At 42.3% G+C, this 25,415-nt stretch overlaps 1 protein-coding gene across 1 annotated transcript in view; it reads left to right on the forward strand.

Moving 5' to 3' along the window:
* LOC133409248 (potassium voltage-gated channel subfamily B member 1-like) overlaps positions 1-25,206 on the forward strand; it is a 44,928-nt gene extending 19,722 nt beyond the window's left edge. Inside the window, exon 3 of the mRNA XM_061689031.1 lies at positions 21,023-25,206. Coding sequence (XP_061545015.1) covers positions 21,023-22,774 — 1,752 coding nt within the window. The 3' untranslated portion in view covers positions 22,775-25,206. The remainder of the gene's footprint in view (positions 1-21,022) is intronic.
* Positions 25,207-25,415: the final 209 nt, after the last annotated feature.

The raw sequence follows: 25,415 nt of genomic DNA on the forward strand, positions 1-25,415 counted from the left end.
GCCCAGACCAGTCGCCAGACCTCAGTATTGCGCAGTGGCGGTTGTAGGTGGGCGGGGGGTCGACGGGGCGCCAGTGCCCCCCTAACACTGTGCCCCCCGTTGACCAAGTGAATAGGATGTGACCGGACTAGTATGTCAGAAATGTCGATCTGCACACAGAACGGACTAAACTGGTATCCCAAGGCACCACTGTACTGTGATCACTGTCTTTTGTGCAGTAACTGCGATCTACTACCTCATTATTGGCAGAGTGCACACTTTCACTTGGCAGAGGTCTGCGTTCTACGGAGTGCTATTCTGGCTATTCTGCTATTTTGGGGAAACGGCTCATGTACTGGATTGATTTTGCAGGTGTACCTAAGGAACCGACTAACATACCGTTGCGTTAAACTGCTGTTCTGGCAGCACAGAGCAAGCGGGATTGAGAGAATTTCAATCAGGTTCACACTAATCTCCAAACAGCGGCCCTCGGGAGCCTCTCTTCTCCCCCGTCGGCTGTCAAAGGCCTCCTACTGCTTTCATTTCTGCTTTACCTCCGCCCACCAGACGCCAGAACCTCACCTTTCTGTCTGATTTGAAATACAAGCCACCGAGATAATAGGTATGTTAGCTTTACTCGAAGTGGGCCGCAGTAGAGGAGAATAGCGAGTCATTCAAAGCTGCTGAAAAAGTATCCTCCGTCCGCATCGTCGCGTGTGACGATGTCAGCCTCTTGAGTTTCGTCAGCCGGCTCCGTCTTGCGGGGGGGGGGGGGGGGTACGCGAGCTGCGAATGGATCGCTTGTAAAGTGAGCCCAGTGATGTACACTGTTAAGTCTGTGGGAAATGTAACTCTCCCGTCAGCCACACGTGTGCTTCCGTAGGCAGCTCAGCAGGGATAGTTTGGGAAGTGTCACTGTGCAAACGTCTCCTGGAGACACAGCTTGACATCTTTCCTTACACGCCTGCCATGGGAGTGGTCAGCTTCTCTCTCCGTGTGTAAACTTATTTCCCCTTAGGGAAAATAATGGGTATAATCACTTGAAATATATATACTCAGGGTGAAAAAAAATGTAAGATATAATTTTTGTCTAAAATAAAAATGAAAGACACTCACATAAATTGCAAATTAAAACAAACCAAAAATAATCATTCATGTTACAATTCTTTTGTTGTTGTTTTTTTTTTTTTTTTTTGCCTTGGTGCAAACACTACATTTAATTTTAATGTGTTTACCTTGGTACAAATTAAATTTCCTATTCATAATTTTTTAAAATAAAAAAACAATTCATTTTTAAATAAAATAAAAGATTCAAACACTAAATAAAATAAAAATATTCAAACACTATAGACTGACTAACAAATAGCATCAGTGTCTTGGTGTTATAATCCTTTAAGCAACAGATATTCGAACACAAACGGTGGAGCAACAGATATAAACAGAATATATAACAGTACACACAGGCATATTTTCTTTATTCTCTGTGAAGAATACCCAATATTACTGGCTTACTGAGGAACTGAGAACATGTCTATGTACAGTATGCAGTTATACTGCCGCCGGGTGGCCAAGGTGGCACACACCAAAATGAACAGCACGGTGTCCATTGAATTGAAGCAAAAAATGTGTCGAAAACGTTCCCTCTGTCAATAAAGCCAACAAGAGCGGGGATTTGCTTTATTTATTCTTTCTTTTTTCTATCTGATACTCTTGGACTCGCATCGAAAAGTTATTCTGGAATTGCTTGCGAAATGGCTCATTGTGAACAAATGGTGGCAACTCAGGGGAAGCGCATTGTGTTACCGACGATTAATATTACTTCAACTTTTTATTTTTTTTCATAACATTGAACATAGACTTAGTGGTCATGTATTAGAACATGAATAAAGAGTATCAGAGACGGTGCTGAAGACAATAGGAAAACAAGAGGGAGTGAAATGACAAAAAACTAAAGAGATGTAGACATGGGTGTTTACTACTTTGCGGAAAATTGAGTGTTGCAATATGGGAGGTCACTCAAGCGGTGGAATTATTGAGCAGAAATCTCCTATCATTAGTATTCCAGCGCTGACGTCCACGTGTGGGGTTGCAGCGGGAGAACAGCAGGGTGCTGGCGCACAAACATGCAACTGAAACTCATTGTGGGGGGGAAACCATTTCTCTCTGCTGCTGCTCTTCAATTTATCACAGTGGACCGACAGCAGATGTACTTGCTTGCAAAGGAGGAGGATTAGTTGTGAGAAAGAAAACAGCACCAAATTGAAAGAGCTCCCGCACTGACTTCTTTCATAAAAATGGGCACAGTGGCCGCTCAGTGGATCAACAATCAAGTGTCGTATAATCAAGTGAGAAAAAAGGCTAATTACTTACAAACAAGAGTACACACTAGGGATGCACGATATTTTGTCTGAGCTTCGTCATCGCGATGTACCTGTGTGCAAAAGTCACATCGCAGAGTCTGCTGCGATGTTGGTGTACTGCAATATACAGTGAATCAACTGTAATATTAAAAGTGACCACCAGAGGGACCTCTTTGGACATGCTCAAAAGATTTAAAAACTGTACACCTGGTGTATTTCTTATTTTGCTCTTCAGGATGAAACTAGGCAGGCATGCGACAGCTGCGTGAGTGCGCGAGGTGCGTTCAGGGACACTGCGTAAACGGGAGTAATTGAGTGCTTTTTAATACTGCACAACATATCTAATGTTATCAATATCCTTTCACCATCGTTCCTGTCATACTGTGTTGCGTGTTTTTGTTTGCACATTAAGGACAAAAGTCCTGTATTTGTTTGAATTCCTCATTTTAAAAAAAGATCATTCAAGCTGCAAGTTTTTCCTCATGTTTTTGAGATTGTAGGGGGAAAGCTGCAGCTGGCTACTAGCGTGGACTCAATGGGTGGCAACAATGGGGAAATGAAATGCCACTATTTTGACGGTAGTAGCCCGTCAGCAACATATAGAAAAATAAATAAATAAACTTTAAACGAGTTAATTTTTGGACTGGTGAACTTAGTTCCAAATTTTGAATTATCAACTATGAACTGAACTAGTTCACTCATTCGCGTAGCAAATTCAAATTCAAGCACTGAAAACACTGACTTTAATTCATTTTAAATAGCTACACCCTAAAATGAAGTGTTGACATTAATTCATATTCATAATTTGGCCTCTTGTCTGTAGAGACTATCAGGCGTCTATTAGTGGTAAGGCATCTATTAGAGCTGAGGAGTTTTGAGGAGATATGGTATCTAGCAGATGCATCAATGTAGGAAAAATGGTCATCTTGTTTTTAGATCGTATCAGGCAACTGCAGGCACCGACAAAATTTAAGTGGAAGCCACTATAGAAAATAGGCTTAGTTACAGATGCAGCAAAGGAGATCAACAGAATTGCTTGGATTCTCTTTCCTGGTCACTGTTGCTGGACAGTATCAGGTACCTGCTAGGGGTAAGGCGCCAATTATTGTATAATGGGGCACACATGTTGGCTTGAGGAGAACTTTGTGGTTCTGAGCAGAGTTCTGGCGGCGTGTGTTGAAATGTGGGTTCAGCATGTCCATGTATGGCTGTGATTGGCTGCAGACGTGCTTGACTGTCAGCCGGTTTACAGCAGCCTGAATGATAGAAGCAGCATCACGCACCAGTCTGGCGCGTGTTGTAGTGTTTTTATGTTGCTTCTCATGGCGACCCTCACTTGCATCTGAGGCCTGGGAAACAGATTCACTATTATTACTATTAGACAACTTTGTATGTAGTCCTGGTACACTGTAATTGTGTCCAAATGTCCTTCTCACTGCCTCTTTTTCGGGACACAGATGATGATGTTGCACTGTTCAACCCTCCTCTGTACTAATTTAGGGTTTTGTTCCACCTGGAAATTACTACCAGTGTCATTCCCACTTTATACAAGTGGGATGTTTGGTCATTCCACACTGGAGCGAAGCACTTTGCTTGGAACAGACTGCAGAACGGACACACTCCGTTCATCTCCCGATAAATCTTTTATTCGTCTTTCAACAACCCAACTTGTCGCATCTTTATGCTTACGAAGCAGGTTTGTTTTTTTTCATCACAGAGGCTCTTTAAGTCTTAGATGTAATTTAGTGCTGAGGAAATATCCATTTATTGACAGTGAACACTGTGTGTATGTACAGTGTTTTGTAATTAAATCCTGCCCACCGTAATCATGCCATTTTGTGTGTGTGTGCATGCGTGTGTGTGTGTACGTGTGGTCCAGTTGTTGCTTGTATATATTTGTCAGTTTATGTGTAACATGAGGCTAAACCTTTTAAAACAGGAAATGGGGAGTTTGCAGTGTTAAAACTGTTAGCAAGATTTGAATCTAGCCTCACTTCACTCATCCCTAACCCCACTCAAATCTCTGACCAAGGCCACGCCCCTCACTAACGTGCACGAGACGTGCACTGCGCATAGCGTGCACTGCAAGCAAGCCGACGTTAGCCACGGCTGCTACGTCGGTAGCGTGACTTATTCATAAGTGAGTGCTACGAGCACTAAATGTTATCTACTTGAAATTTTCCTAAAGATGTCAACTTACCTGTCGAGCAGAAATGTCGCTAATTCCGTGTCACTTCTGAATCATCTCATCTGCCGCCGGTGCCTCCACCACTGATAGGCAACTTCTATGTTCACCCTTGTTTTTGTCTGGATCTGTCCAATTCCTTTTCCTTCTGCTTCTGTTTGCTTGTCTAATGCCCAGTTGCTGGCAAATGAGGGTTGCAGTTTGACCAAACTTCTTTTTACAGCGATTGGAACAACAGTTGAACAAACTATTATCCTTGACTTCTGATTTCAAAACTAGTTGTCCATCACTTTGTTGTGCATATGTAATACTATGATGAGGCCATGAAACATTTATACATTATGATTTCACAGTCATAGCGGCCCTCTGAAGGAAACTGTAACTACAATGTGGAGGACGACAAAAATGAGCTTACACCCCCGTTTTAGATGGTGATATTATTTACTTATTGATTATGCTTGAGGAGGCAAAAAATTGAAGCCTCGGTGGGGGGGGGGGGGGGGGGGGCCGCGCTGTGTGAGTGAAGTGACAACAGCACAAAACAACTACTAAAATTGAAGAGCAGTAATTATATTTCAAACTGGACTGAAGCTACTTTAAAGTAGTTGAGTTGTTTCCCTTCTAGTCTGCACACATAAACCTTTTCCTGCTACCATGCTCCAAAGTGTCAAAAATAAAAAACCCAAACCGGGTTATTCGACTGAAAAAGTGGGCCGGCCTCAAACATAGAATAGGAGGCAACTTGACAGACGAGACTCTGAGTGATATTTAGAAAGCGACAAGCCCAAATGCTATATTGGCTCCCTGAAGCCAGAGGAAATTGCAATGACGGTGTGTGTGTGTGTGTGTGTGTGTGTGTGCGCGCGTGTGTGTGTGTGCGTGTGCGCGTGTGTGTGTCGAGAGTCAACACGGTATCTCCTCCTGCAAGCTCTCAACTTGTCATCGACTTCTGTAGCTAGCTGCGTCCTGTTTCTGTGAATGCTTAGCTGCACTTCTTTCGCAAATCCTAAACAACGTCCCATTGCCATGGAAACTATCAGCTGAGCTACACTGCAGTCTCCCCATGAGAAGGGTCTGCATTGTTTATGTGTGTTTATATGCAATATGTTACCGCGCTTTGTTTGTGTTGTTCATGCCAGTGCAATACAGATATACTGTACTGTATGCTTTACTTTTGGTATGGTGACCTTTTGGTGATAAACAATGTTATGTTTGTGGCAATCATACTTTTTTGGTTTGTTTGTTTTTGTTATGGCCAATAAAAAGGTCCACTTTTGTTTCGTTGGCCCATAACAAAATCTTCATAACACATGTGGGAAAATGTGATGTACTGTGATTTGCTTGTTTGTTTTCACAACACATATTTAAAATAAAGTCTTCACTCATTCATACTATTTGGTACCAAACCAAATTGGAATGTTTGGCCTTGGTGCAGGTCTATTCTCCTCTGAGTTCCATTCTTGATAAATGAAAAAGGTTCAATAGAGATCCTGTAGTGGATCTCATTCTACTGTACATGTGCATCTAATGCAGTGTGCAGTAAGAGAAGACAATGCGATGGTCTGTTATTGTGTGCATGCATTTTGACAGACAGGTGGGCATGGTCAGTCACATACAGTATATGAAAATGTACTCCTGTAGCATGTCAGTTCAAAGAAATTCATGATGCCATATATGCTTTAGTGAGTTCAACCTACACCATTTTGCATAAGATTTGTGTTCCTGCCAGCTCACAATGAATTTTCGTCTTTTAAAGGTCAAATCCCTCTCACCTGCTCCTGTCTTAGCTCTGCGTTTCATTGAAAGTTAGGAGGACAGAAATACTGGAGCACATCTTTTTAGCGTTTCATCGAGGTGTGTCATAGAAATAAAAAAAATAGGTCACTATTTTATGTCTGTTGCCGTGGGTTCTTTGAGTGGCTGCGCACCTCAGCTGCATACATTAGTCGCTATGCTGTGTCTCTCTGTACCTCCCTGCATTATGCATCTGTGACCTCACTTCACCAAGCAGGCTTTCTCAGAGAAAGCAGTGTCACACACCAGGGTCACTCACTTGTTCAGCAATAAGCTGGACAGCAGGAAAATGGTGGTATAACATTGATGGTGAAGACATATTGTGCTCTCTATCCCTCACACACACACACACACACATACACAAAAGGAGATGTCCTCAGTGGTCAGGTGGGTTCCTCGGCCTACCCTTTCTACTGAATCATTCAGGAGGAAGGCTTGAGAGCACAGCAGGTGTTTTTTTTTTTTTTACTTCTGCAGGATGAAAAATAAATGGTTTTATGTTACACTTGACATAGTATATGTTCACTTGGCAGGAAAGTTGATGTGTTTTTGGTCATTTTCTTTTGCAGTTGATCAGCGGAGACTTCATTAGAGGCAAGGGGGCAGTGCCCCCAAGAGCCAGCACCTGACTATAAAGATTTTGCCAGATTTTGTTTTGGTCCGATGAAACCATGATTTGGCTATACAGTGGAAGCCCGCTATTCGAGGGCTCTATAATTGCATTTTAAAAAATACAAATTAAATATTTTTTTAAGCGGGGATTAACCACCACTAAGTGTTTTGGGGGTTGGTTCTTCGCCAAAAAAAGAAAGAAACAAATTAAAAGAGAGGGAAAAAAATTTGAAATTTTTTTATTGGAAAAAACAATTGATTTTCTTTAAAAAAAAAAAAGAATCAGTGGATAGGTGAATCTGCGGGTGCCAAACGGTGAATAATACAATATTGCAATACAACATTGCTCATCACCAAAAGGTCACCATACCTAAAGTGAAGCATGGTGGTGACAGCATTATGCTTTCTGGCTGTTTTTCTTTAGCTTCCTCAAGGTGGAGGGAATGATGAACAGTTATAATGTTAGCTCAAGTCGCTCTTAGCACAAAACCTTCAGGCTTCTGCTAGAAAGCATAAAAATGTCAGAAAAGCCTCCTAAATCAGCTGAAATGTATTTTGGGTTAATCAACTGCCACTTTAAACGGTGGCAGGTGTGCTGACTCCCTTTTGATATGAGTTTGAATGTGATTGGTTAATTCTGAACACAACCACAAATCATAGTAAGACAATTAGATCATTTTAATTTGGATCATTTTAATTATTATTGTTTACAGCTAACTAAAAACCCAAATTTCGCCATCTCCATAAATTTGAATATTACATAAGAGACAAGATGATTTAGAATATAGAAATTAGGTAGGAATTGGTCTTCTGTAAAATATTTTCCTGTTTTGATGTATCCATGCAATATGTAAATTTCACTTTTGTAATTGAACTACGCAAATAAATAACTTCTCGACGATATTCATATTTATTGAGATGCGCCTGTATGTATGTTTGCATTGGACAATCCACTTGTTTCCAGGGAGACGATTAGGGCTAGCCAGATACAGTAGCTAGTTGGCATACAGTATGTTACATTTTTTCACTCATCAGCCTTTAAAGGCAGTCAATATTTCATTTTGCCGATCAACAAGTGAAAGTAACCCTGAAGAAGAATCCAATCCAGTCTGTTCATCTATTTTGCTTCTCTCGTATGGACTTGTTCTGAAATTTTATAATGAAGTTAACACGTCTCTGTTGGTCAGTCTGTTGAAAGAGAAATTGGAAGCATAAAAGCACAAGACTATTTTTGGGGGGTTTGTCTGTCTGAGTGGTTGGTGAGCCACTATTTGTTCCATATAAATGATAATACATTCCTTGGAAGGTGAAAGGCAGATTGGCTTCGGAGGAGATGCAGCGGAAAGCTTTTACCACCATTTTTGTGCTTGCATGTTGCGACTGCTCGTTAGAGAGCTCTGATTGGAGCGCAGTTCATCGCCACCTGGCTGCGGGTGTCTCACTAGTCTCTAATCATTGCTTAATAGAGAAGGATCCAACACACACACACACACACACACACACACACACATACATACATACTAATGTGAGGCTTTAGAGAGAAATAGGAGATGTAGAATGGGCTCTGTCAGGCTCTCATTGAGTCAGGATTGTCACTACAATATGGTGAATTGTTGTCATGGCGACAGTGAGTGTGAGGGGTCTAACATGCTGCGGCCAGTTAGGTTGATTTGACTTGTATACAACACAGCAGAATAGTACAATCAGCACAAACACATACGTCATAGTCAACAATGTAACTTTTTTTGCGTTTGTTTAGTGACAATTAGAGGAGACCACAATTGTATGTACTAATCTTAGACATACTAGTTAGTGAGACTGTATAAAGAAGTGGATGTACTGCTGCACTGAAGCTTCCTCGATTTGCCTTCAACATGCATTTCCGCGAGTGGCCAGCAAGAAAAGTAATAATTGCCTCATCATATTACAGTATGTATTCGTCACTGCATTTGGTTATCTTCATTTTTATTAGGAATTCCAAACAGAATTCAAGGGGAAAGGCCAGATCTGGCCCGTATGCCTTGTGTTTGACACCGGTGGGTTATATCATCAGTGGCGAACCAGAGGCCTTGTTGCTTAGCATCATAATGAAAATGGTACAAGGTTGTTGTGGCTTTCTACGCAAAACAGTGCTTGTGTTTGTTCAAAAAAAATATTTCTGTGCACTCATAAAATGTATCCTGTGTTAATCAGAACTTGATATAAACTTTTCTTTTAGTGTGAGGGTAAGAAAGTACACCTTGTCCCTCTCCCTGTCTCTGATATTGTATTGTCACTTTGTTGTTCGACAAAGCAAGTTGTCTGTGGTTGGGGTGCAGTTGCACGAGGCAGACGATAACTGCCTGTCCATGTGTGGTTATACAGTGTGACTTCCTTTAAGGAGAATTAGAGAGACACCGAGGAGCAGCTTCCTGGTTGTGTTTGAACTGGGAACTGTCTCCTTGCATGTACATTTTTATGAGGTTTTATCTCTCATTATTCTCGAAGTGCTTGTTCTGTGTGGTGTCTACCAAAGAGTTAACATTTTTTCCTTGACATTGTTAATTTCACATTGGTACCTTTAGAGCCAAAATGCTCAAGTGCTTGCACCTTGTAATTTTTCTTCTATAATTGTGTTTTACAACTTGTCCAACACTGGATGACTTCGTTGTAAAATCATTTCTTTCACAGCCTTTCAGAGGTGGAAGTAAGTCACATACTGGACGTGCAAGTCACAACTAAGTCCCAAGTCTTAAAATTGGTGACTTAATTCGGACCCAAGTCAAGTCCTGTGACTCGAGTCGCCCACCTCTGCATCCTTCCCACCTTTACCCTGTGAAGCGAGATTTGGTTCGTATGCATAATGATGCATCAAAGATAACCTAGCACAGCTATCACAGCGCGAGGCGCGCTCATGCCTCTCGCATTACACGCATCCTGGGCTGCCCACGTAGCTGTCTCTGCTGTGTGGACATGTAATCTTGTCACGGGAAGCGCGTGACATCTGCTCTTTATGAAAAACACCAAACAGGACCGCCGTGACACCCGAGACAAATTTAGTGAACGTTAATCATCCGGCAGCAGACGCCAGATCGGCATGGCGGGTCTTATTACGATCGAGCTTCAGGTGGGGCGCATGCGATGAGGTGACTTTGCAATAAAAAACAAACAACTCTTTCATTATCGATACAGTCTTGTGTTACAGTGCCGACTCAGTCGCTGATGGTCGAAAATCACTTTCTCTCACTACGGTCATGAACTTTGTTGTCTGATGTCATCTTTGAGCACCGCTTTGGGCATTTTAATCTGCTGCCTGATGAAATTAAACTGCCAATGATGGACCAACAAATTATTTGTGTATCCTAAAGCCAGTTTTTTCTCCACTAGTGGTTTCCCCCTCTTGTGGAATGGTTATTATTTGGACAAATAGCAATAATCTTAACTGGCCTAGTTTCCATCAACCCTTTGAACATTGTGTGGAACCTCTAAAGTCAAAAACAATCCGTTCCAGGACTGGGTCACAATCCAATTTGTGTGTATTTCCTAAACAATTTGTCACAATAGGAAATAAAGGAAATAACCTGTTCCAGGCCCAAACTGTCACCATCATAAAATATTTATTGACCGTACAAGCAAGCAATTTAACATTCTTAACTGTCATACAGTTACACTATCATTTACAATTTTGAGGTCACAAAAAAAAAACGTAACAAAATGTAAAAGTAGCGCAGTGTTTGTATGACTCTCTGGTCTTGCCGTGTGGCGTTTGTATTCTTTCCTTTTGCTTGCATGGGTTTTCTCATGGTACTCTGACTTTCTCTTACATTCCGCCGAAACATGCATGTAACATCAATTGAAGACTTGCAATTGTGTGAATGTGATTGTGAATGGTTAGTTGCCGATATGAGCCCGACGATTGGCTTGCCCGAAATCAGCTGGGATATGCTCCAGCTCACTCATGACCCTAATGAGGGAAAGAGGGCTAGAGATGGATGGAGCTGAATCCTTGGCGCTAACATAAAGACTGTCTGATAACCCAGAAAGAGGACATATTAGTAGAAAAGGACGTGCGGTCACCCTTCCCAAACTAGAAATTGGAGGCAGATGGCCATCCTGACTCAGAGTTCGCTCAAGGCTTCTTCCTGTTGGGAACTGTTTCTGGCCACTTCGCTGACTCATGTGTGATTTGTTGGTCCTGCTGTTGTCATTCGGGGCTTCGTCAACAAAACTGAGCTCAATAAAAAATGAATAGTCAAAGATTTGCAAGTAGAATGCTGCCAAATGCTGCATTTTGGACAGATTTAATAGTGACTCATCACTTCTGCTCCCCTGGTTTCCAACACGACTGCCACTTCCAGGCTGAGTAAACACCAAGCAAGTTGATACTTTAAATAGACAACAACAACAACAAAAAGACATTATAACTCGGGATGTCCCGATCCGATCACATGATCAAAAATCGGGGTCGATTACGTGATTTTCAGCTTATCGAGTTCGGGTGAAAAGATCTGTTTTATTCATTTTCTGACATTTTTAAATTTCCCAAAGTGACAAAATAATCCAAAGGTACAAATATCCAAATGCCAAATGGAACAGTAATAGCTTTGTTTTATATTAAATAATGGAACTTTTCAGGGCACCCTTAGTACCCGGTATAAGTGACACGCAGTGTTTGTGTGCGCGTGTCGGATGAGGACTCGGTATCGGCAGCTACTTAAAATCAAAGACTCGGACTCGGGTGCAAAAAAGGTGATCGAGACATCGCTAATTACTAACTCATGTAACTGTCATCTTCAGAGGATTGACTGTAATTGTTCTGCCTCTCACTATACGTCACTGACATAGATAGTTGAACAAAGATACATCATTTGTAGTAAAAAAAAAAAAAAATAATAATAATAATAATAATAATAAGAAATCGTTTTCAGAACAGTAAATGAAAATTGGATAATTTGCTGCAGAGTCGTTGGGAATGACTGATCTAAAATAATATAATGCCCTTTTTACCGAGTACTTTTAGATTCATACCATCCCGGCAGAATCCTGCACACATCCAACCGGACACCTCCTCATTTTAACACCACCTTCACACTTGTAAAAGGGCACATGGTGTGCATCCATCCCCTTCATCTCCTCGTCACCTCCCGAGCACACGAGGACCACGGTGCCCGATAGGTGTGTGCGTGGGACACAAAGGTGGGCCGGCCAAGGTGAGGAGGAGGGCACATCTGCGTGGGTCGCTGGAGCGCTTGTCCATGAGGGACATGCTGAATGACACGGTGTCTTTAGCTTGGAAATAGATGGGAAAGATACTGTAGCGCTTATAAGAAAACGATGTTGCCTTTCCGGCATACTGGGATGTCTTAAATCAGTAAAATAATTATTTTTGTGATTTAGTATATCACTGCTATATTTTTAAGCTTCCTTCGTGGCTTCTTTGTATATTGTTCACACCACATTGTCCATTAATATATACAGTAACTAAACGAACTAAAATTGTAATAAAGACATTTCCAAAAGCAACTGTAACTTAATTACACATTTTCTCCCAGGAATGTGATGAATTACAATGACAAACATTTTGTAATCAGAATCAGAATCAGAATCAGAATCATCTTTATTTGCCAAGTATGTCCAAAACACACAAGGAATTTGTCTCCGGTAGTTGGAGCCGCTCTAGTACAACAGACAGTCAATTTACAGAACACTTTGGGGACATAAAGACATTGACAAAAAACAATTGTGCAAAAAGATGCAGAGTCCTCTAGCACTTAGAGCAGTTCGAACGACTAATATTGCAATAGTCCGGTGCAATGACCATTTGTGCAAAGGGCGCTGATCCAAAGATCTGTTGAAGATCTCAGTGAAGACTGGAGCGAGCTGGTCCGCGCAGACTTTGAGGCAGGATGGGGACACAGTGGTCCGGTCATGCCGCTTTGTTAATCTTCTGTTGTCTGAAGATGCGTCTCACATCCTGTTCATGGATGGTTAACGCAGAAGTCAGAGGTGTGGTTGTGGTCGCGGGTGCGGCCGGGTGGGTGTGTGGAGTGAAACTGTCCTTTTCAAATCTGCAAGTAGAAGGTATTCAAGTCGTTGGCTTGTGTGCTATTGTTCTCAGCTTGGGGGGATCGTCGCTTGCAATTAGTCAGCGATTGGAATGCACGCCAGACTGATTTAGAGTCGTTCGCGCTAAACTGTTTTTCTAACTTTGCTGCATAGATCCTCTTTGCAATGTTAATTTCTTTAGTAAGCTGGTTTCTAACTCGATTATACAGGGCCCTGTCCCCGCTCTGATATGCATCTTCCTTAGCTTGGCGAAGGTGCTTAAGTTTAGCAGTGAACCACGGCTTGTTGTTGTTGAATGTCCGAAATGATTTTGTTGGTACACAAACCTCTTCACAGAAACTGATATAGGATGTGACAGTGTCCGTATATTCATCCAGGCTGCCAGCTGAATTTTCCAAGACACTCCAGTCTGTGCAGTCTAAACAGCTTTGAAGTTCCATCTTGGCTTCATTGGTCCACTTTTTGACTGTTTTCACTGTAGGCTTCGCACATTTAAGTTCTTGCTTGTACGTCGGTATTAAGTGAATTAAGCAGTGATCAGACGAGCCCAGGGCTGCACGAGGTATAGCACGGTATGCGTTTTTTTACCGTAGTGTAGCAGTGGTCTAAAGTATTATTTTCCCTGGTAGGACAGTCGATGTGCTGCTTGTATTTAGGGAGTTCGTGGTTGAGTTTAGCTTTGTTAAAGTCCCCGAGAATAATGAGGGGTGAGTCCGGGTGTTTTTTTTCAATTTCGTTGACTTGTTCGGCGAGCGTTACCAATGCGGCGTTCGTGTTAGCTTGAGGTGTAATATAGACTCCAGCCAGTATAAACGATGCAAACTCACGTGGCGAGTAGAATGGTTTACAGTTCAAAAACAGCGACTCCAAATGCGGGCTGCAGTGTGTGCTGAGCACCGTGACGTCCATACACCATTTTTCGTTCATACTGCTGCTACCATTTTATCAGGAAAGGCCTTATGTGTACGGGTAGTGTAATTCAATCTGTGCTTCCTGCTGTAGCCTTGAAAAAAAAAAAAAAAAACACACAGACAGGGTATTCCAGAGGAGGAAGTCCCTCTCGGCCTTCTAATAGGAGAAAGGTCAGCCATCAGTGCACAAAGCCACAAAACATTTATTGGTAAAGCACAGAAAGATGCGGCACAGTAAGAGGATTAGACATGCCGCCTTGCACTCGACAGGCAATAAAGTAGGCGAGCCACTGAGTGATTTAATCCTTTTATTGATTCAGCTCATGTTGTGCAAAGTGTGACTCCAGAGCAGACGTGAATCAACATTTCACACAGTGTGACGCAGTGGAAAACCCAAAAGACAACGATAAGATTTGTCTTTCTTCGTCATCTTGCGGCACCAAATGTCATTGTGTTGTTTGCATGCGTGTAATCTTTGTATCGCTTCATCTTGGCCTCAACACAACTACACAATCTGAGTCACCTTATTTCCCTTTGATTATTTGTACATTTGTATTCATTTCTCACCATAACCGAAGGGAAAGATAGGCATATTTAATGTGATAATATCTGTAAAACTTAGTGCTGATCCTGATAAAAGTTTGAATTAAGTAGAGCAGAACTTTGCAGCCGGAAATTGGTCTGAAAAGCTGCAGCTGCCACAGAAATGCAAACTAATGCGCTGGTTCATTTGCTTTTGATTATAATTACCTCCACCAAGGACATTATATTTTCATCACACTTTGTTTGTTAGCTGCAGGACTAAACACAAAGTACCTCAGTAATTGTAATGACGAAGGAATGAAGGCAAGAGGCCTTCACTTTTTGATTCCAGTATTTGTTATACTATTGTGATATCTTTCAACATTTAACTTAATTCCCCAGGCTGTAATGCATGAATATTAATGACAAAATGCACATGACCCTAGAGAATTTCATACTCAAATTAGGATTGTGGAGTCTTGTCGTTTACAGTTCTGTGAAAACAGCCTATTTTCATGGAAGATTGACTTTTTTGGGGGGGTTAGTATTCATTTGTGATTTATTTTTATTTGTTTTTCAACTTTGTTCCTGTGATATAAGATCTTTTTGTCTCACAAAATTACTACTTTATTCTTGGGGTATTTTTGTTTTCAATTTTGGTCTGTCTCTAATAGCCCTTTTTAGTTCTGAAAATGCCGTGGAACCTCAGTTTTTGCGATGAATCTCTTCCAAAACGTTTGACTAAAACCGAATCGTACGAAAACTGAAACAATATTTCCGATAGGAAACACTGTATATCCAATTTATCAATTCCAGACCCCCCCCCCCCCCCCCCCACACAAAAAAAAAAACGAAAAATACATTTATAGAGAATAACTATAGTTTAAGATGCTGTGAAATAAACATACACGACTAATGAAATATATAAATAAACATGAAACATCACTTTTGCCTTTATCAAAGACGCTTCGTGGCTATGGTGTTTCTTCTTTATGAAAAGCACTTGGAACTTTCTTTGGCCTCGTGGTGGCTTATTGAGCAGTCGCACTCAGTAAATAAGCACTAAAAACTTTCAAATGCTTCTATTGAGTGCGGGGGCTGAAGTTCAGTGTTGCTCATTCAGGCGCTACACCCAGTAACACAGCAGCTTCTCACCATACTTACATTTGTTGGACAAAATATGACGTGAACAGAAAAACAAAAGACTGGTTGCATCAAAAATGGCTGATACTGTATATGTCCATGATGCAACACAGCGTGACATCATGTTTCCAAATCCGACGAGAAAACACTCAATAAAGTTGCGCACGCGCATGGGATGCGACCAATTTCAACTGTACAAAAACCGAGCGGATGTACGAAAACTAGGACTAAGCTTCGTCAAAAAAAGTGCTGAAAACCGAATCTTAGGAAAACAGGAGCATGTAACTGAGGCTCCACTGTAATTATCTCCAAAACAGAGGATATGAAGTTAAATGCAAATGGGACATCCATCCATCCATCCATTTTCTGAGCCGCTTTTCCTCACTCGGGTCGCGGGCGTGCTGGAGCCTATCCCAGCTGTCATCGGGCAGGAGGCGGGGTACACCCTGAACTGGTTGCCAGCCAATCGCAGGGCACATACAAACAAACAACCATTCGCAGTCACAGTCACACCTACGGGCAATTTTAGAGTCTCCAATTAATGCATATTTTTGGGATGTGGGAGGAAACCGGAGTGCCCGGAGAAAACCCACGCAGGCACGGGGAGAACATGCAAACTCCACACAGGCGGGGCCGGGGATTGAACCCGGGTCCTCAGAATGTAAATCAATTGTTTTGGACATATAACACACACAAAATGTGGATCTTAACAGGAGGCGTCATACTGCTCCGTTCTCAACACACTGTTCCTCCTTGTTCGTCTATCTCTCTTTCCATCACGCATGTGTAATGAAAGCAAAGAGAACAGGAGGCCTCCTCGCTTACACATTTTCCAGGACACGGCCGCCGGGACATAGCTGGGCTCTGTCCGGATAAATGAGCATGGGCGGGCAAGGCTGCTGTGTCTTTGTCGTTTGTTATTAGTGTTAGCGGGAGATCTAACCGCAGTTTATGCGACGAGGAAGTGAGGCGGGCTCTCCCCGTGTCTGCAGCAGTTTAGAGAAAATGAAGTAACACAAGACATAGTGGCCTAAACGAGTCCGTGACTGAATTGTGAACTTGCGGGGAGGTGGGGGGTTAACCCAACCCTTTCATGTGAAAATAAATGTCTTCTAAATGTGACTCACCTCAGAGAAGGGTGTTGTTAACAAACCTGCCAAAGTTGAATGATTAAAAACATTGCCAGGTGTATAAAATGAGGCTTCAAAATATTAATAAATAAATCAAGCCATTGTCTCTGCTCTCAAATGCAGTGGGTGTATCCGCTGATTGTGTGAAACCACGCCCCACTGAGAAATGGATGCTAATTCCCCTAGCAACTTTCTTATGACTACACACCCCTCATGTTTGAGTCATGAAAATATATCCACGTCAAGCCTCCGGTGGCTGGAATAGATCCCAACGGGTCATCGTGGAGTTTTCCACGCTGTGATGAGCCGGAAGCTAGCTCGCGAGCTAAATGGTTAGCACTTCCAACAAAGAGGGCAACCATGCTCAAAAATTAAATACACACCGATTTCAAAGACAGGAATCCTTTTATCTATTATCTATTATCTATTAACAAATTGTAGCAGATGCAACTAAATATAGCATCAGCAAAAATTTATGAGTTTCATTATATCGTACAAAACTATTGAGAAGAACAATTGTATATCATTGAATTAACCAGGTAAACAAACATTGTCATGAAAATTCATGAGCAGAAAATACTTAAATGTCCCGAAATAATGCATAATTGTACTACTGATAAGCAACACATGCTCAGATAGGCGCCACTGAGAGCAATTCAGTAAATAAGGGGTGTGAAAACATACGTGATTAAAGGAGCAAAGGGACACATCAAAGGAAAGGAAAGGAAAAGTGAAATGGTGAGAAAGAGTTTGGTTCTCAGTTCTTTTTTTCAGCAATTATCTTCAAACATGTATTTAGAAACAAATCTCTGAAATGACTTTAAATGGTCTTTTAGGTACGATGCGCCGCAAAGCATCAAAAGCAACGTCGACTCATCAAAAGGGAGAAAGTCAGCGTTTGTATTGGAGCGACGAGTGAAAGCTATTTCTGCATTTACATGGGAGCCTACAATCACACACACTGTAGGTGCTATTGCCTCACTGAGAAAATTCACAACCAACACAAAGTGCAGGGTGTGCCTCAATCCCACCTTTTCACAAGATTGGACGCCAGGATGATTCTGTTCACTATCTGCATCTCGCTGGTGTCATCACGTCTCAATCGTGTCTACTACCAGCATGGGGGTGTGAAGGGGGCGGGGATGGAAAAGGTGAATGTTCAGGTTTTTTTGTCGCCCGTCATCCTCGGTTTATTCTCTGTGCACAACACGCCTCTGTTCGGTTTCGTCGCTGTCGTTTACATTCAGCGTGATTCATTAGATCGGCGGCCTGCTCCGTGCGTTCGGCTCGATTAGACCCGATGCGATGAGCGAGCTTTCCACTGCACAGCCCGCATTAGAGGAGGGGGTGCTCGGCTGTTTGTTGTTGTTGTTTCTCCCTTAAAAATACTGCATGCTGTATTCCTTTGGGACTTTCGGGGTTTGGACTTGCACAGCCGCACATATTGCCCACAATGATGACTGCGAGTCTGGCCTGTCACCTTTCGGGGTGCTGTTAATGTGTCACGTTGACTTGTTTTACTCCCTCGGGTATGATTATTCAGTGGCTGTAGTGCGACCTCGAATGAGTCAAATGTGAGCTTTTTCATCCATCACTTGTTTCTCTTGGGATCCAAAGCGAGCTATTTTCAAGGAATGTTCAGCTCGAGTTTAAATGCTGCCTTGGCCCTTTAACACATTCACTGTCATTGACGGCTTTAGAAGTGAAATAGCCATGTTAACCGGGAAGGCTGGCAGTGAATGAGTTAATGGCTATTTGAGTTCCCCGAGTCTTTACCCACTTTACCCGCAAGGTCTCCCTGCTTTTGGGCCCTCTCCCTATAAAGGCCAAGGTGGGTGCGCGAGCGTTCACCTGTCACGATTAATTAAAGCTTATGAGCGGAAATAATCCCGCAGCCATCTACACTGACCTTGTGCTGGATTTCACACTCACGTCTGAGGACAGGACTAATGGGTGTGGCACACATTACCTAATTAAACTGCTTAACCCCTGGCACCGTGACCGCACCCTATTGTGCTCAGCAGATTACAATCATTATAAAATGACTCAAAGGTCACCGTTACTCACTTTCTATACACCTTCGGAATAAAATTTATACCACTCAAGACCCAAATTTGAAAGGTGGTTCTTCCAAGACCTGTACATCATGTATTGCCATAATATTGGCATATACTTAAGCAATATACAACAATTTGACAAGCGCCATTTATTAGTTAACAGTAATAAGTGACGACAAATTATTTTTTGTTTGTTTATTTCTCCAGTTCCACAATGAGTTCCGCAAACAGTGGCCTTAGCTGTGGATTTAGCCATTAGATTTAGCCAAGCGTCAATGTCAACATTGACCAAAAAATGGAACAAATGAGACTTATTTTACTGTTTCCCTTCTCCCAGAGTGAGTTGGACATATAGTCCACTTTAAGTTAAGCCGTGTCATGCGTTTATGTCATTTAGTGGGCATTCCTCGTCCAAGCATGTAACCCAGTTTACTCATACCTGTATCAAATACATTTTCCCCATTGAAATGAACTGAAATTATTGAATTCGTTCCAGCCCACCAAAAAAGCACAACAATTTGTTTTGGTTGGTGAATCTGTATAACCTTTTTTTTAATGAATTCACTCAAGCACTGGTGTACTTTAGGCCCACTTGTAACTCAAAGTTCAACTCAAGTGACAGCTCCTAACTTGAAAAACACGTAAGTTAGGGCACTCGTAAGACAATGTAAATGTTACATACAAACATTCAACTTTATTTTGAAGAGAACTATCGTGTGGACACAACTATTCTCTAAGGGACTTGTAACTTTAACACAACTGATCAACTTAAACTCCCTTTATAAATGCTTTTTAGCATACCCTTGTAAATTGGTGCCAGCAATTTCTGTCAAACAATTCCAGTGATATACATTATGCAGCTTGTTTGAATGCAAAGCAGTAAAATAACCAATTTTCCTCCTTGCTTACCATCTCTGTCCTTGAGTGTTTCGCTCTGCTGAGAAGCAAAAATATAGTGGATGTGCATGCACCCGAGAGACCACAGTAGCTTTGACCTTATTTCTTTTGAAATGCAGATGTTGCGTTTAATCAATGCTTTGGAGAAAGAACTCAAATGGGTCACGAACGAACAGATTTTTTTGGATGCCATCTCAAATGGGATTGACTGACACAAGTACAGTTCAAAGTGTCGAATGTAGTTCCCCATATGTTACAGCTTCTTCGTGTGCCATTGGGTAACTTTGTAGTTGAGGGGCCTCCCACATGTCCTATAGCATGCCATTGGACAGTTCATTATCAGACATGATGCACAACTTGTCTCGACTGTGCTTGTTGGTTTTGTGTGAGTGATAAATTTGGCTTTCAAAATGGAGGCTTGTATAGCGCTGTTTCAAGGTTTTGAGAAGGACAAGCTGAACGCACAACACAGATGGCAGGTAACAGCTGAGAGATGCTCCATTTTTTTAACCTTTTTTTTTAAATCACAGACAATGTGCAAACGATCAGAGATAGTTGCTTTCGCACTGATTATACGATTCACTTGGAATCAGTTACTTCAAAGACTTTTATTTTGTGGTGTTCGACACATATTTTAATGCAGATATTCCATCTGATTAGTCTAACTAACATTATTTTTCCTAAGCAAAAACAAGACTTCCTGAGGTAAAAATAACTTTTCATAACTATGAGAAGTAGGGTTAATCATACCAGTGCATTCTAAAATCCTTTAGTTCTACACTGCACACATAGCTTAACTCCCAGGTAAACATCTACATAATGTACATTTACACTCGGAAACATAAAGTTTGAGAATTTGAAGGGACCTTGGTTTCGCATCAGAAGGTTCTATGTCCTAGGAACCAATCAGGATGCCTATGAGGGTCATGTGACCTACAATCTCCAATCATAAGTCTCAGTTGAATCTGTTAAAGATTTTGAATTTTCATAACGATCATACATTACTAAGTGTCACCCACCAATTCAATAATGTAACCAATACTAGTGAAGGAGGGTGTCAGTAAAGTAGGGTTTTGTGAAACCAGTACTTTCCAATACAATGCTGAAAGCATGCATTATTTTAGAATGTTGGAGGAACCCGGAGAACTTGAAGAAAATCCACTCAAACACAATGAGAACATATAAACTCACCTAACATCAGAACTGTGAGGCAAATGTGCTAACCATTGATCCACTGTCCTGCTCCCATGTAGTCTAATCTAGACTAATTGTATTACAGGCAAAAGTGGTGGACCGACAGGGTCCTTGATGGACTAATTGGAATAATTATGGTTTCTTTCTCTGTTGATTTGGTTGTGTGTGTTTATGTTTGTGTGTTTACTTCCAGATCCTGGCGATTATCTCCATCCTCTTCATCGTGCTGTCCACCATCGCCTTGTCCCTGAACACGCTGCCAGAGCTGCAGGACACCGATGAGTTTGGTCAAGCCACAGACAATCCTCAGCTGGCCCACGTGGAGGCCATCTGCATTGCCTGGTTCACCATGGAGTACCTGCTCCGCTTCCTCTCCTCCCCCAACAAATGGAAGTTCTTCAAGGGTCCCCTGAACATCATCGACCTGCTGGCCATCCTGCCCTACTACGTCACCATCTTCCTGACAGAATCCAATAAAAGCGTGCTGCAGTTCCAGAATGTCCGACGCGTGGTGCAGATTTTCCGGATCATGCGCATCCTGCGTATTTTGAAGCTGGCTCGGCACTCCACGGGTCTTCAGTCGTTGGGCTTCACACTCCGCAGGAGCTACAACGAGCTGGGCCTGCTGATCCTTTTCCTGGCCATGGGTATTATGATCTTCTCCAGTCTTGTGTTCTTCGCTGAGAAGGATGAAGAGGACACCAAGTTCAAAAGCATCCCTGCCTCCTTCTGGTGGGCTACGATTACAATGACCACAGTAGGATATGGAGATATTTATCCCAAAACGTTACTGGGAAAGATAGTAGGGGGGTTGTGCTGTATTGCTGGTGTGTTGGTGATTGCCCTGCCGATCCCCATCATTGTCAACAACTTCTCGGAGTTCTACAAAGAACAAAAGAGGCAGGAGAAAGCCATCAAAAGGAGGGAGGCCCTGGAGAGGGCCAAGAGAAATGGCAGCATTATCTCCATGAACATGAAGGACGCCTTTGGCCGCAGCGTAGAGCTCATCGACATCATGGTGGAAAAAACAGATGACAGAGAGGGTAAAAAGGTTCAAGTGAATCATGTATCCCATAGCCCGCAGAAAGGGAAGCCCCAAGCCAAGGCAGAAAGGAGTCCCAGTAGCACCAAGCACAACCTGGAATCAGGTCACCAGGAGCAAGCGAAGCCTTCGGGAAGCCCTCAACATCTCAGTGCTCAGACTCTGGAGGAGATGTACGACACCATGGCCAAGACTCAGTCCCAGACGGACCTGAACAGCAAGGAAAAGGTGCCGCTGTCTAATGCCGGCAGGCACAGAGCGGAATTTGAGATGGGAGCCATCTCGGACGTGAGGTGCATGTCCAGCATCGACAGCTTCATCAGCTGCGCCACCGACTTTCCAGACAGCTCCCGTTTCAACATTCTCGGCGGGGTCAGCACAAACCCCGGCCTGGAACCCACCTTGGAAATTGAGAATGAAGGGAGTGCAACACCCCTGACAGGAAGGGGCCCCAAGGATCTACATCGTAACAATCCACTCAAGGGCCCCTCGGTCAGGGTTAGTTTCAGAGGAGGGCGGGAATCAGGGGTGGGGGCGCGCTCAGATGGCTCCTCAGTCCAAAGCCCAGAGGTGTCGGTCTACACGACTGCAAGCAGCAGGACGCCCAGCAAGAGTCCAGAGAACTTACCTCCACACATCTTCACGTTCCATGACGCTTCCATCCACAAATTCATCGACGCCGACACGGACGAGGAGGAGCACCTGCACGACGGATCAGTCATCAGCCCGGCACAGAGACTCCTGGACAGGACCAATCCAAGATGTGGCCATCAGGGAGCCAACCACATGGAGGGCCTCCCAAGGAAGCTGGGAAATAATAGCGCATGGAAGCGAGACGGGCAGGAGAACCACATGGCTGAAGTACGGCCACTTCAGGGAGACAAGAGTCATTCAAAAACGTAAACTTGACAAGAGTGAGTGCCCACAAGAAAAAGACAATGAGAAGCACAGTGAACTCTGATAAACATGAATATGACTGACATTTCAAACATTTGAATATTCAGAAGATACAGCACAACATATCCCGTGAAAAGACTTGTTTTAATGTTACTTACTGCTTACTTCTGCATCCACTCATTTAGCTGAAATCCACTCTGTTTTTAGGAGAATTTAGTAGGATTTTGTATGAAAAATAATGCACTGGAATTATCAGATGACTGACAATTTCGGGATTACTTTAGAAATCTGGTTTTATTCAATTACAGTGGTGTCTTGACTTAGGAGTGACCTGAGTTACAGGTTTTTCCAAATACAAGCCATCGCTCTGCCTATTTTTTGTCTTGACTTGTGATGAAAAAAATTTGCAGCAAACTCAACTCAACTAAACTGCAAGCAGCAGTTTGGAAGACTGAAAAAAAAGAACATTGAAAAGTTTACTGTCAAACTAAACAGAGAGAATACATGTGTATTTAAAACAACCACACAACTTTGCCTTTGGGGAACGAATAGCATCAATAGTTGCAGTATTATAACCTTTAAGGAACGGATATTTGAACACAAAGGGTGCAGAAACACATAGACAATACAAAAATATGCACAGCCATATATTCTTTATCTTCTCAAAAACATGACGATTATTATAGCATCTTACTGAGTCAGTGTAAAACTCTTCTTGATGTCATTTATGTCTGCACTATACTGCCTCCTGGTGGCCAAGGTGCACACACCAGAAGGAGTGAGATGTGTGGCTGGAACAGATTTGTGGCATTAAGTGCTTTGAGTTACAAGCGTGGTCATGAAACACGCTCTTAAGTCAAGGTAACACTGTATTTGATTTAATACATACATAATTAATACATTTTAAAAATTGTGTTAATGTCAATTTTTTTTAAAATGCCTCTGTGTTAGGCAGAAAATGCATACTAAAAACTCAAATGAAACAGTGCGTAGCGTTTTCTACCATTTTTCCACTAAATTCTCTTGAGAACATCTGAAATGCTCATTTGAACATTTTTACTATTTGTACTGTTGCTTCAACCCAGATCTTCATCTAACAATTAATTAAAAGACGTTTAAAGACAAAACCCTTTATTCTGAAATTCCAGAGAATCCCTTTAAAATATAAAAGGCATTTCAATCACAAGCAAACCTGAGAGCATTGAAACATGACATCTTCAGCTGATTGCTGTTCAACGAAAAGGATGTACAGTGAACCCCAAATTTATTCATATTCTTGTGAGATTTGGAGGTAAAGTACAACCCCAATTCCTATGAAGTTGGGACGTTGTGTTAAACATAAATAAAAACAGAAAACAATGATTTGCAAATCATGTTCAACCTATATTTAATTGAATACACTACAAAGACAAGATATTTAATGTTCAAACTGGTAAACTTGATTGTTTTTAGCAAAATAATCATTAACTTGGAATTTTATGGCTGCAACACGTTCCAAAAAAGCTGGGACAGGTGGCTAAAAGACTGAGAAAGTTGAAGAATGCTCATCAAACACCTGTTTGGAACATCCCACAGGCGAACAAGCTAATTGGGAACAGGTGGGTGCCATGATTGGCTAAAAAAGGAGCTTCCCTGAATTAATTCACAAGCAAAGATGGGGCGAGGTTCACCTCTTTGCGAACAAGTGCGTGAGAAAATAGTCGAACAGTTTAAGGACAATGTTCCTCAATGTACAATTGCAAGGAATTTAGGAATTTCATCATCTACGGTCCATAATATCATCAAAAGGTTCAGAGAATCAGGAGAAATCACTGCATGTAAGCCGCAACGTCGAAAACCAACATTGAATACCCGTGACCTTCGATCCCTCAGGCCGGCACTGCATCAAAAACCGACATCAATGTGTAAAGGATATCGCCACATGGGGTCAGGAGCATTTCAGAAAACCAACGTCAGTAAATACAGTTCGGCACTACATCCGTTACGCCGCCGGCTTCTCTGGGCCCGAGCTCATCTAAGATGGACTGATGCAAAGTGGAAAAGTGTTCTGTGGTCCGACGAGTCCACATTTCAAATAGTTTCTGGACATTGTGGACGTAGTGTCCTCCGGACCAAAGAGGAAAGGATCCATCCGGACTGTTATGGAAGCAAGGTTCAAAAGCCAGCTTCCGTGATGGTATGGGGCTGTGTTAGTGCCAATGGCATGGGAAACCTACACATCTGTGAAGGCCCCATTGATGCTGAAAGGTACATACAGGTTTTGGAGAAACATATGCTGCCATCCAAGCAACGTCATTTTCATGGACGCCCCTGCTTATTTCAGCAAGACCATGCCGAAACACATTCTGCACGTGTTACAACAGCGTGGCTTTGTAGTAAAAGAGTGCGGGTACTAGACTGGCCTGCCTGCAGTCCAGACCTGTCTCCCATTGAATATGTGTGGCGCATTATGAAGCGTAAAATACGACAACGGAGACCCCGGACTGTTGAACGGCTGAAGCTGTACATCAAGCAAGAATGGGAAAGAATTCCACCTACAAAGCTTCAACAATTAGTGTCCTCAGTTCCCAAACGTTTATTGAATGTTGTTAACAGAAAAGGTGATGTAACACAGTGGTAAACATGACCCTGTCCCAGCTTTTTTGGA

The sequence above is a fragment of the Phycodurus eques genome, chromosome 10 (assembly GCF_024500275.1).
Source record: "Phycodurus eques isolate BA_2022a chromosome 10, UOR_Pequ_1.1, whole genome shotgun sequence".
Classification (NCBI taxonomy): Eukaryota; Metazoa; Chordata; class Actinopteri; order Syngnathiformes; family Syngnathidae; genus Phycodurus; species Phycodurus eques.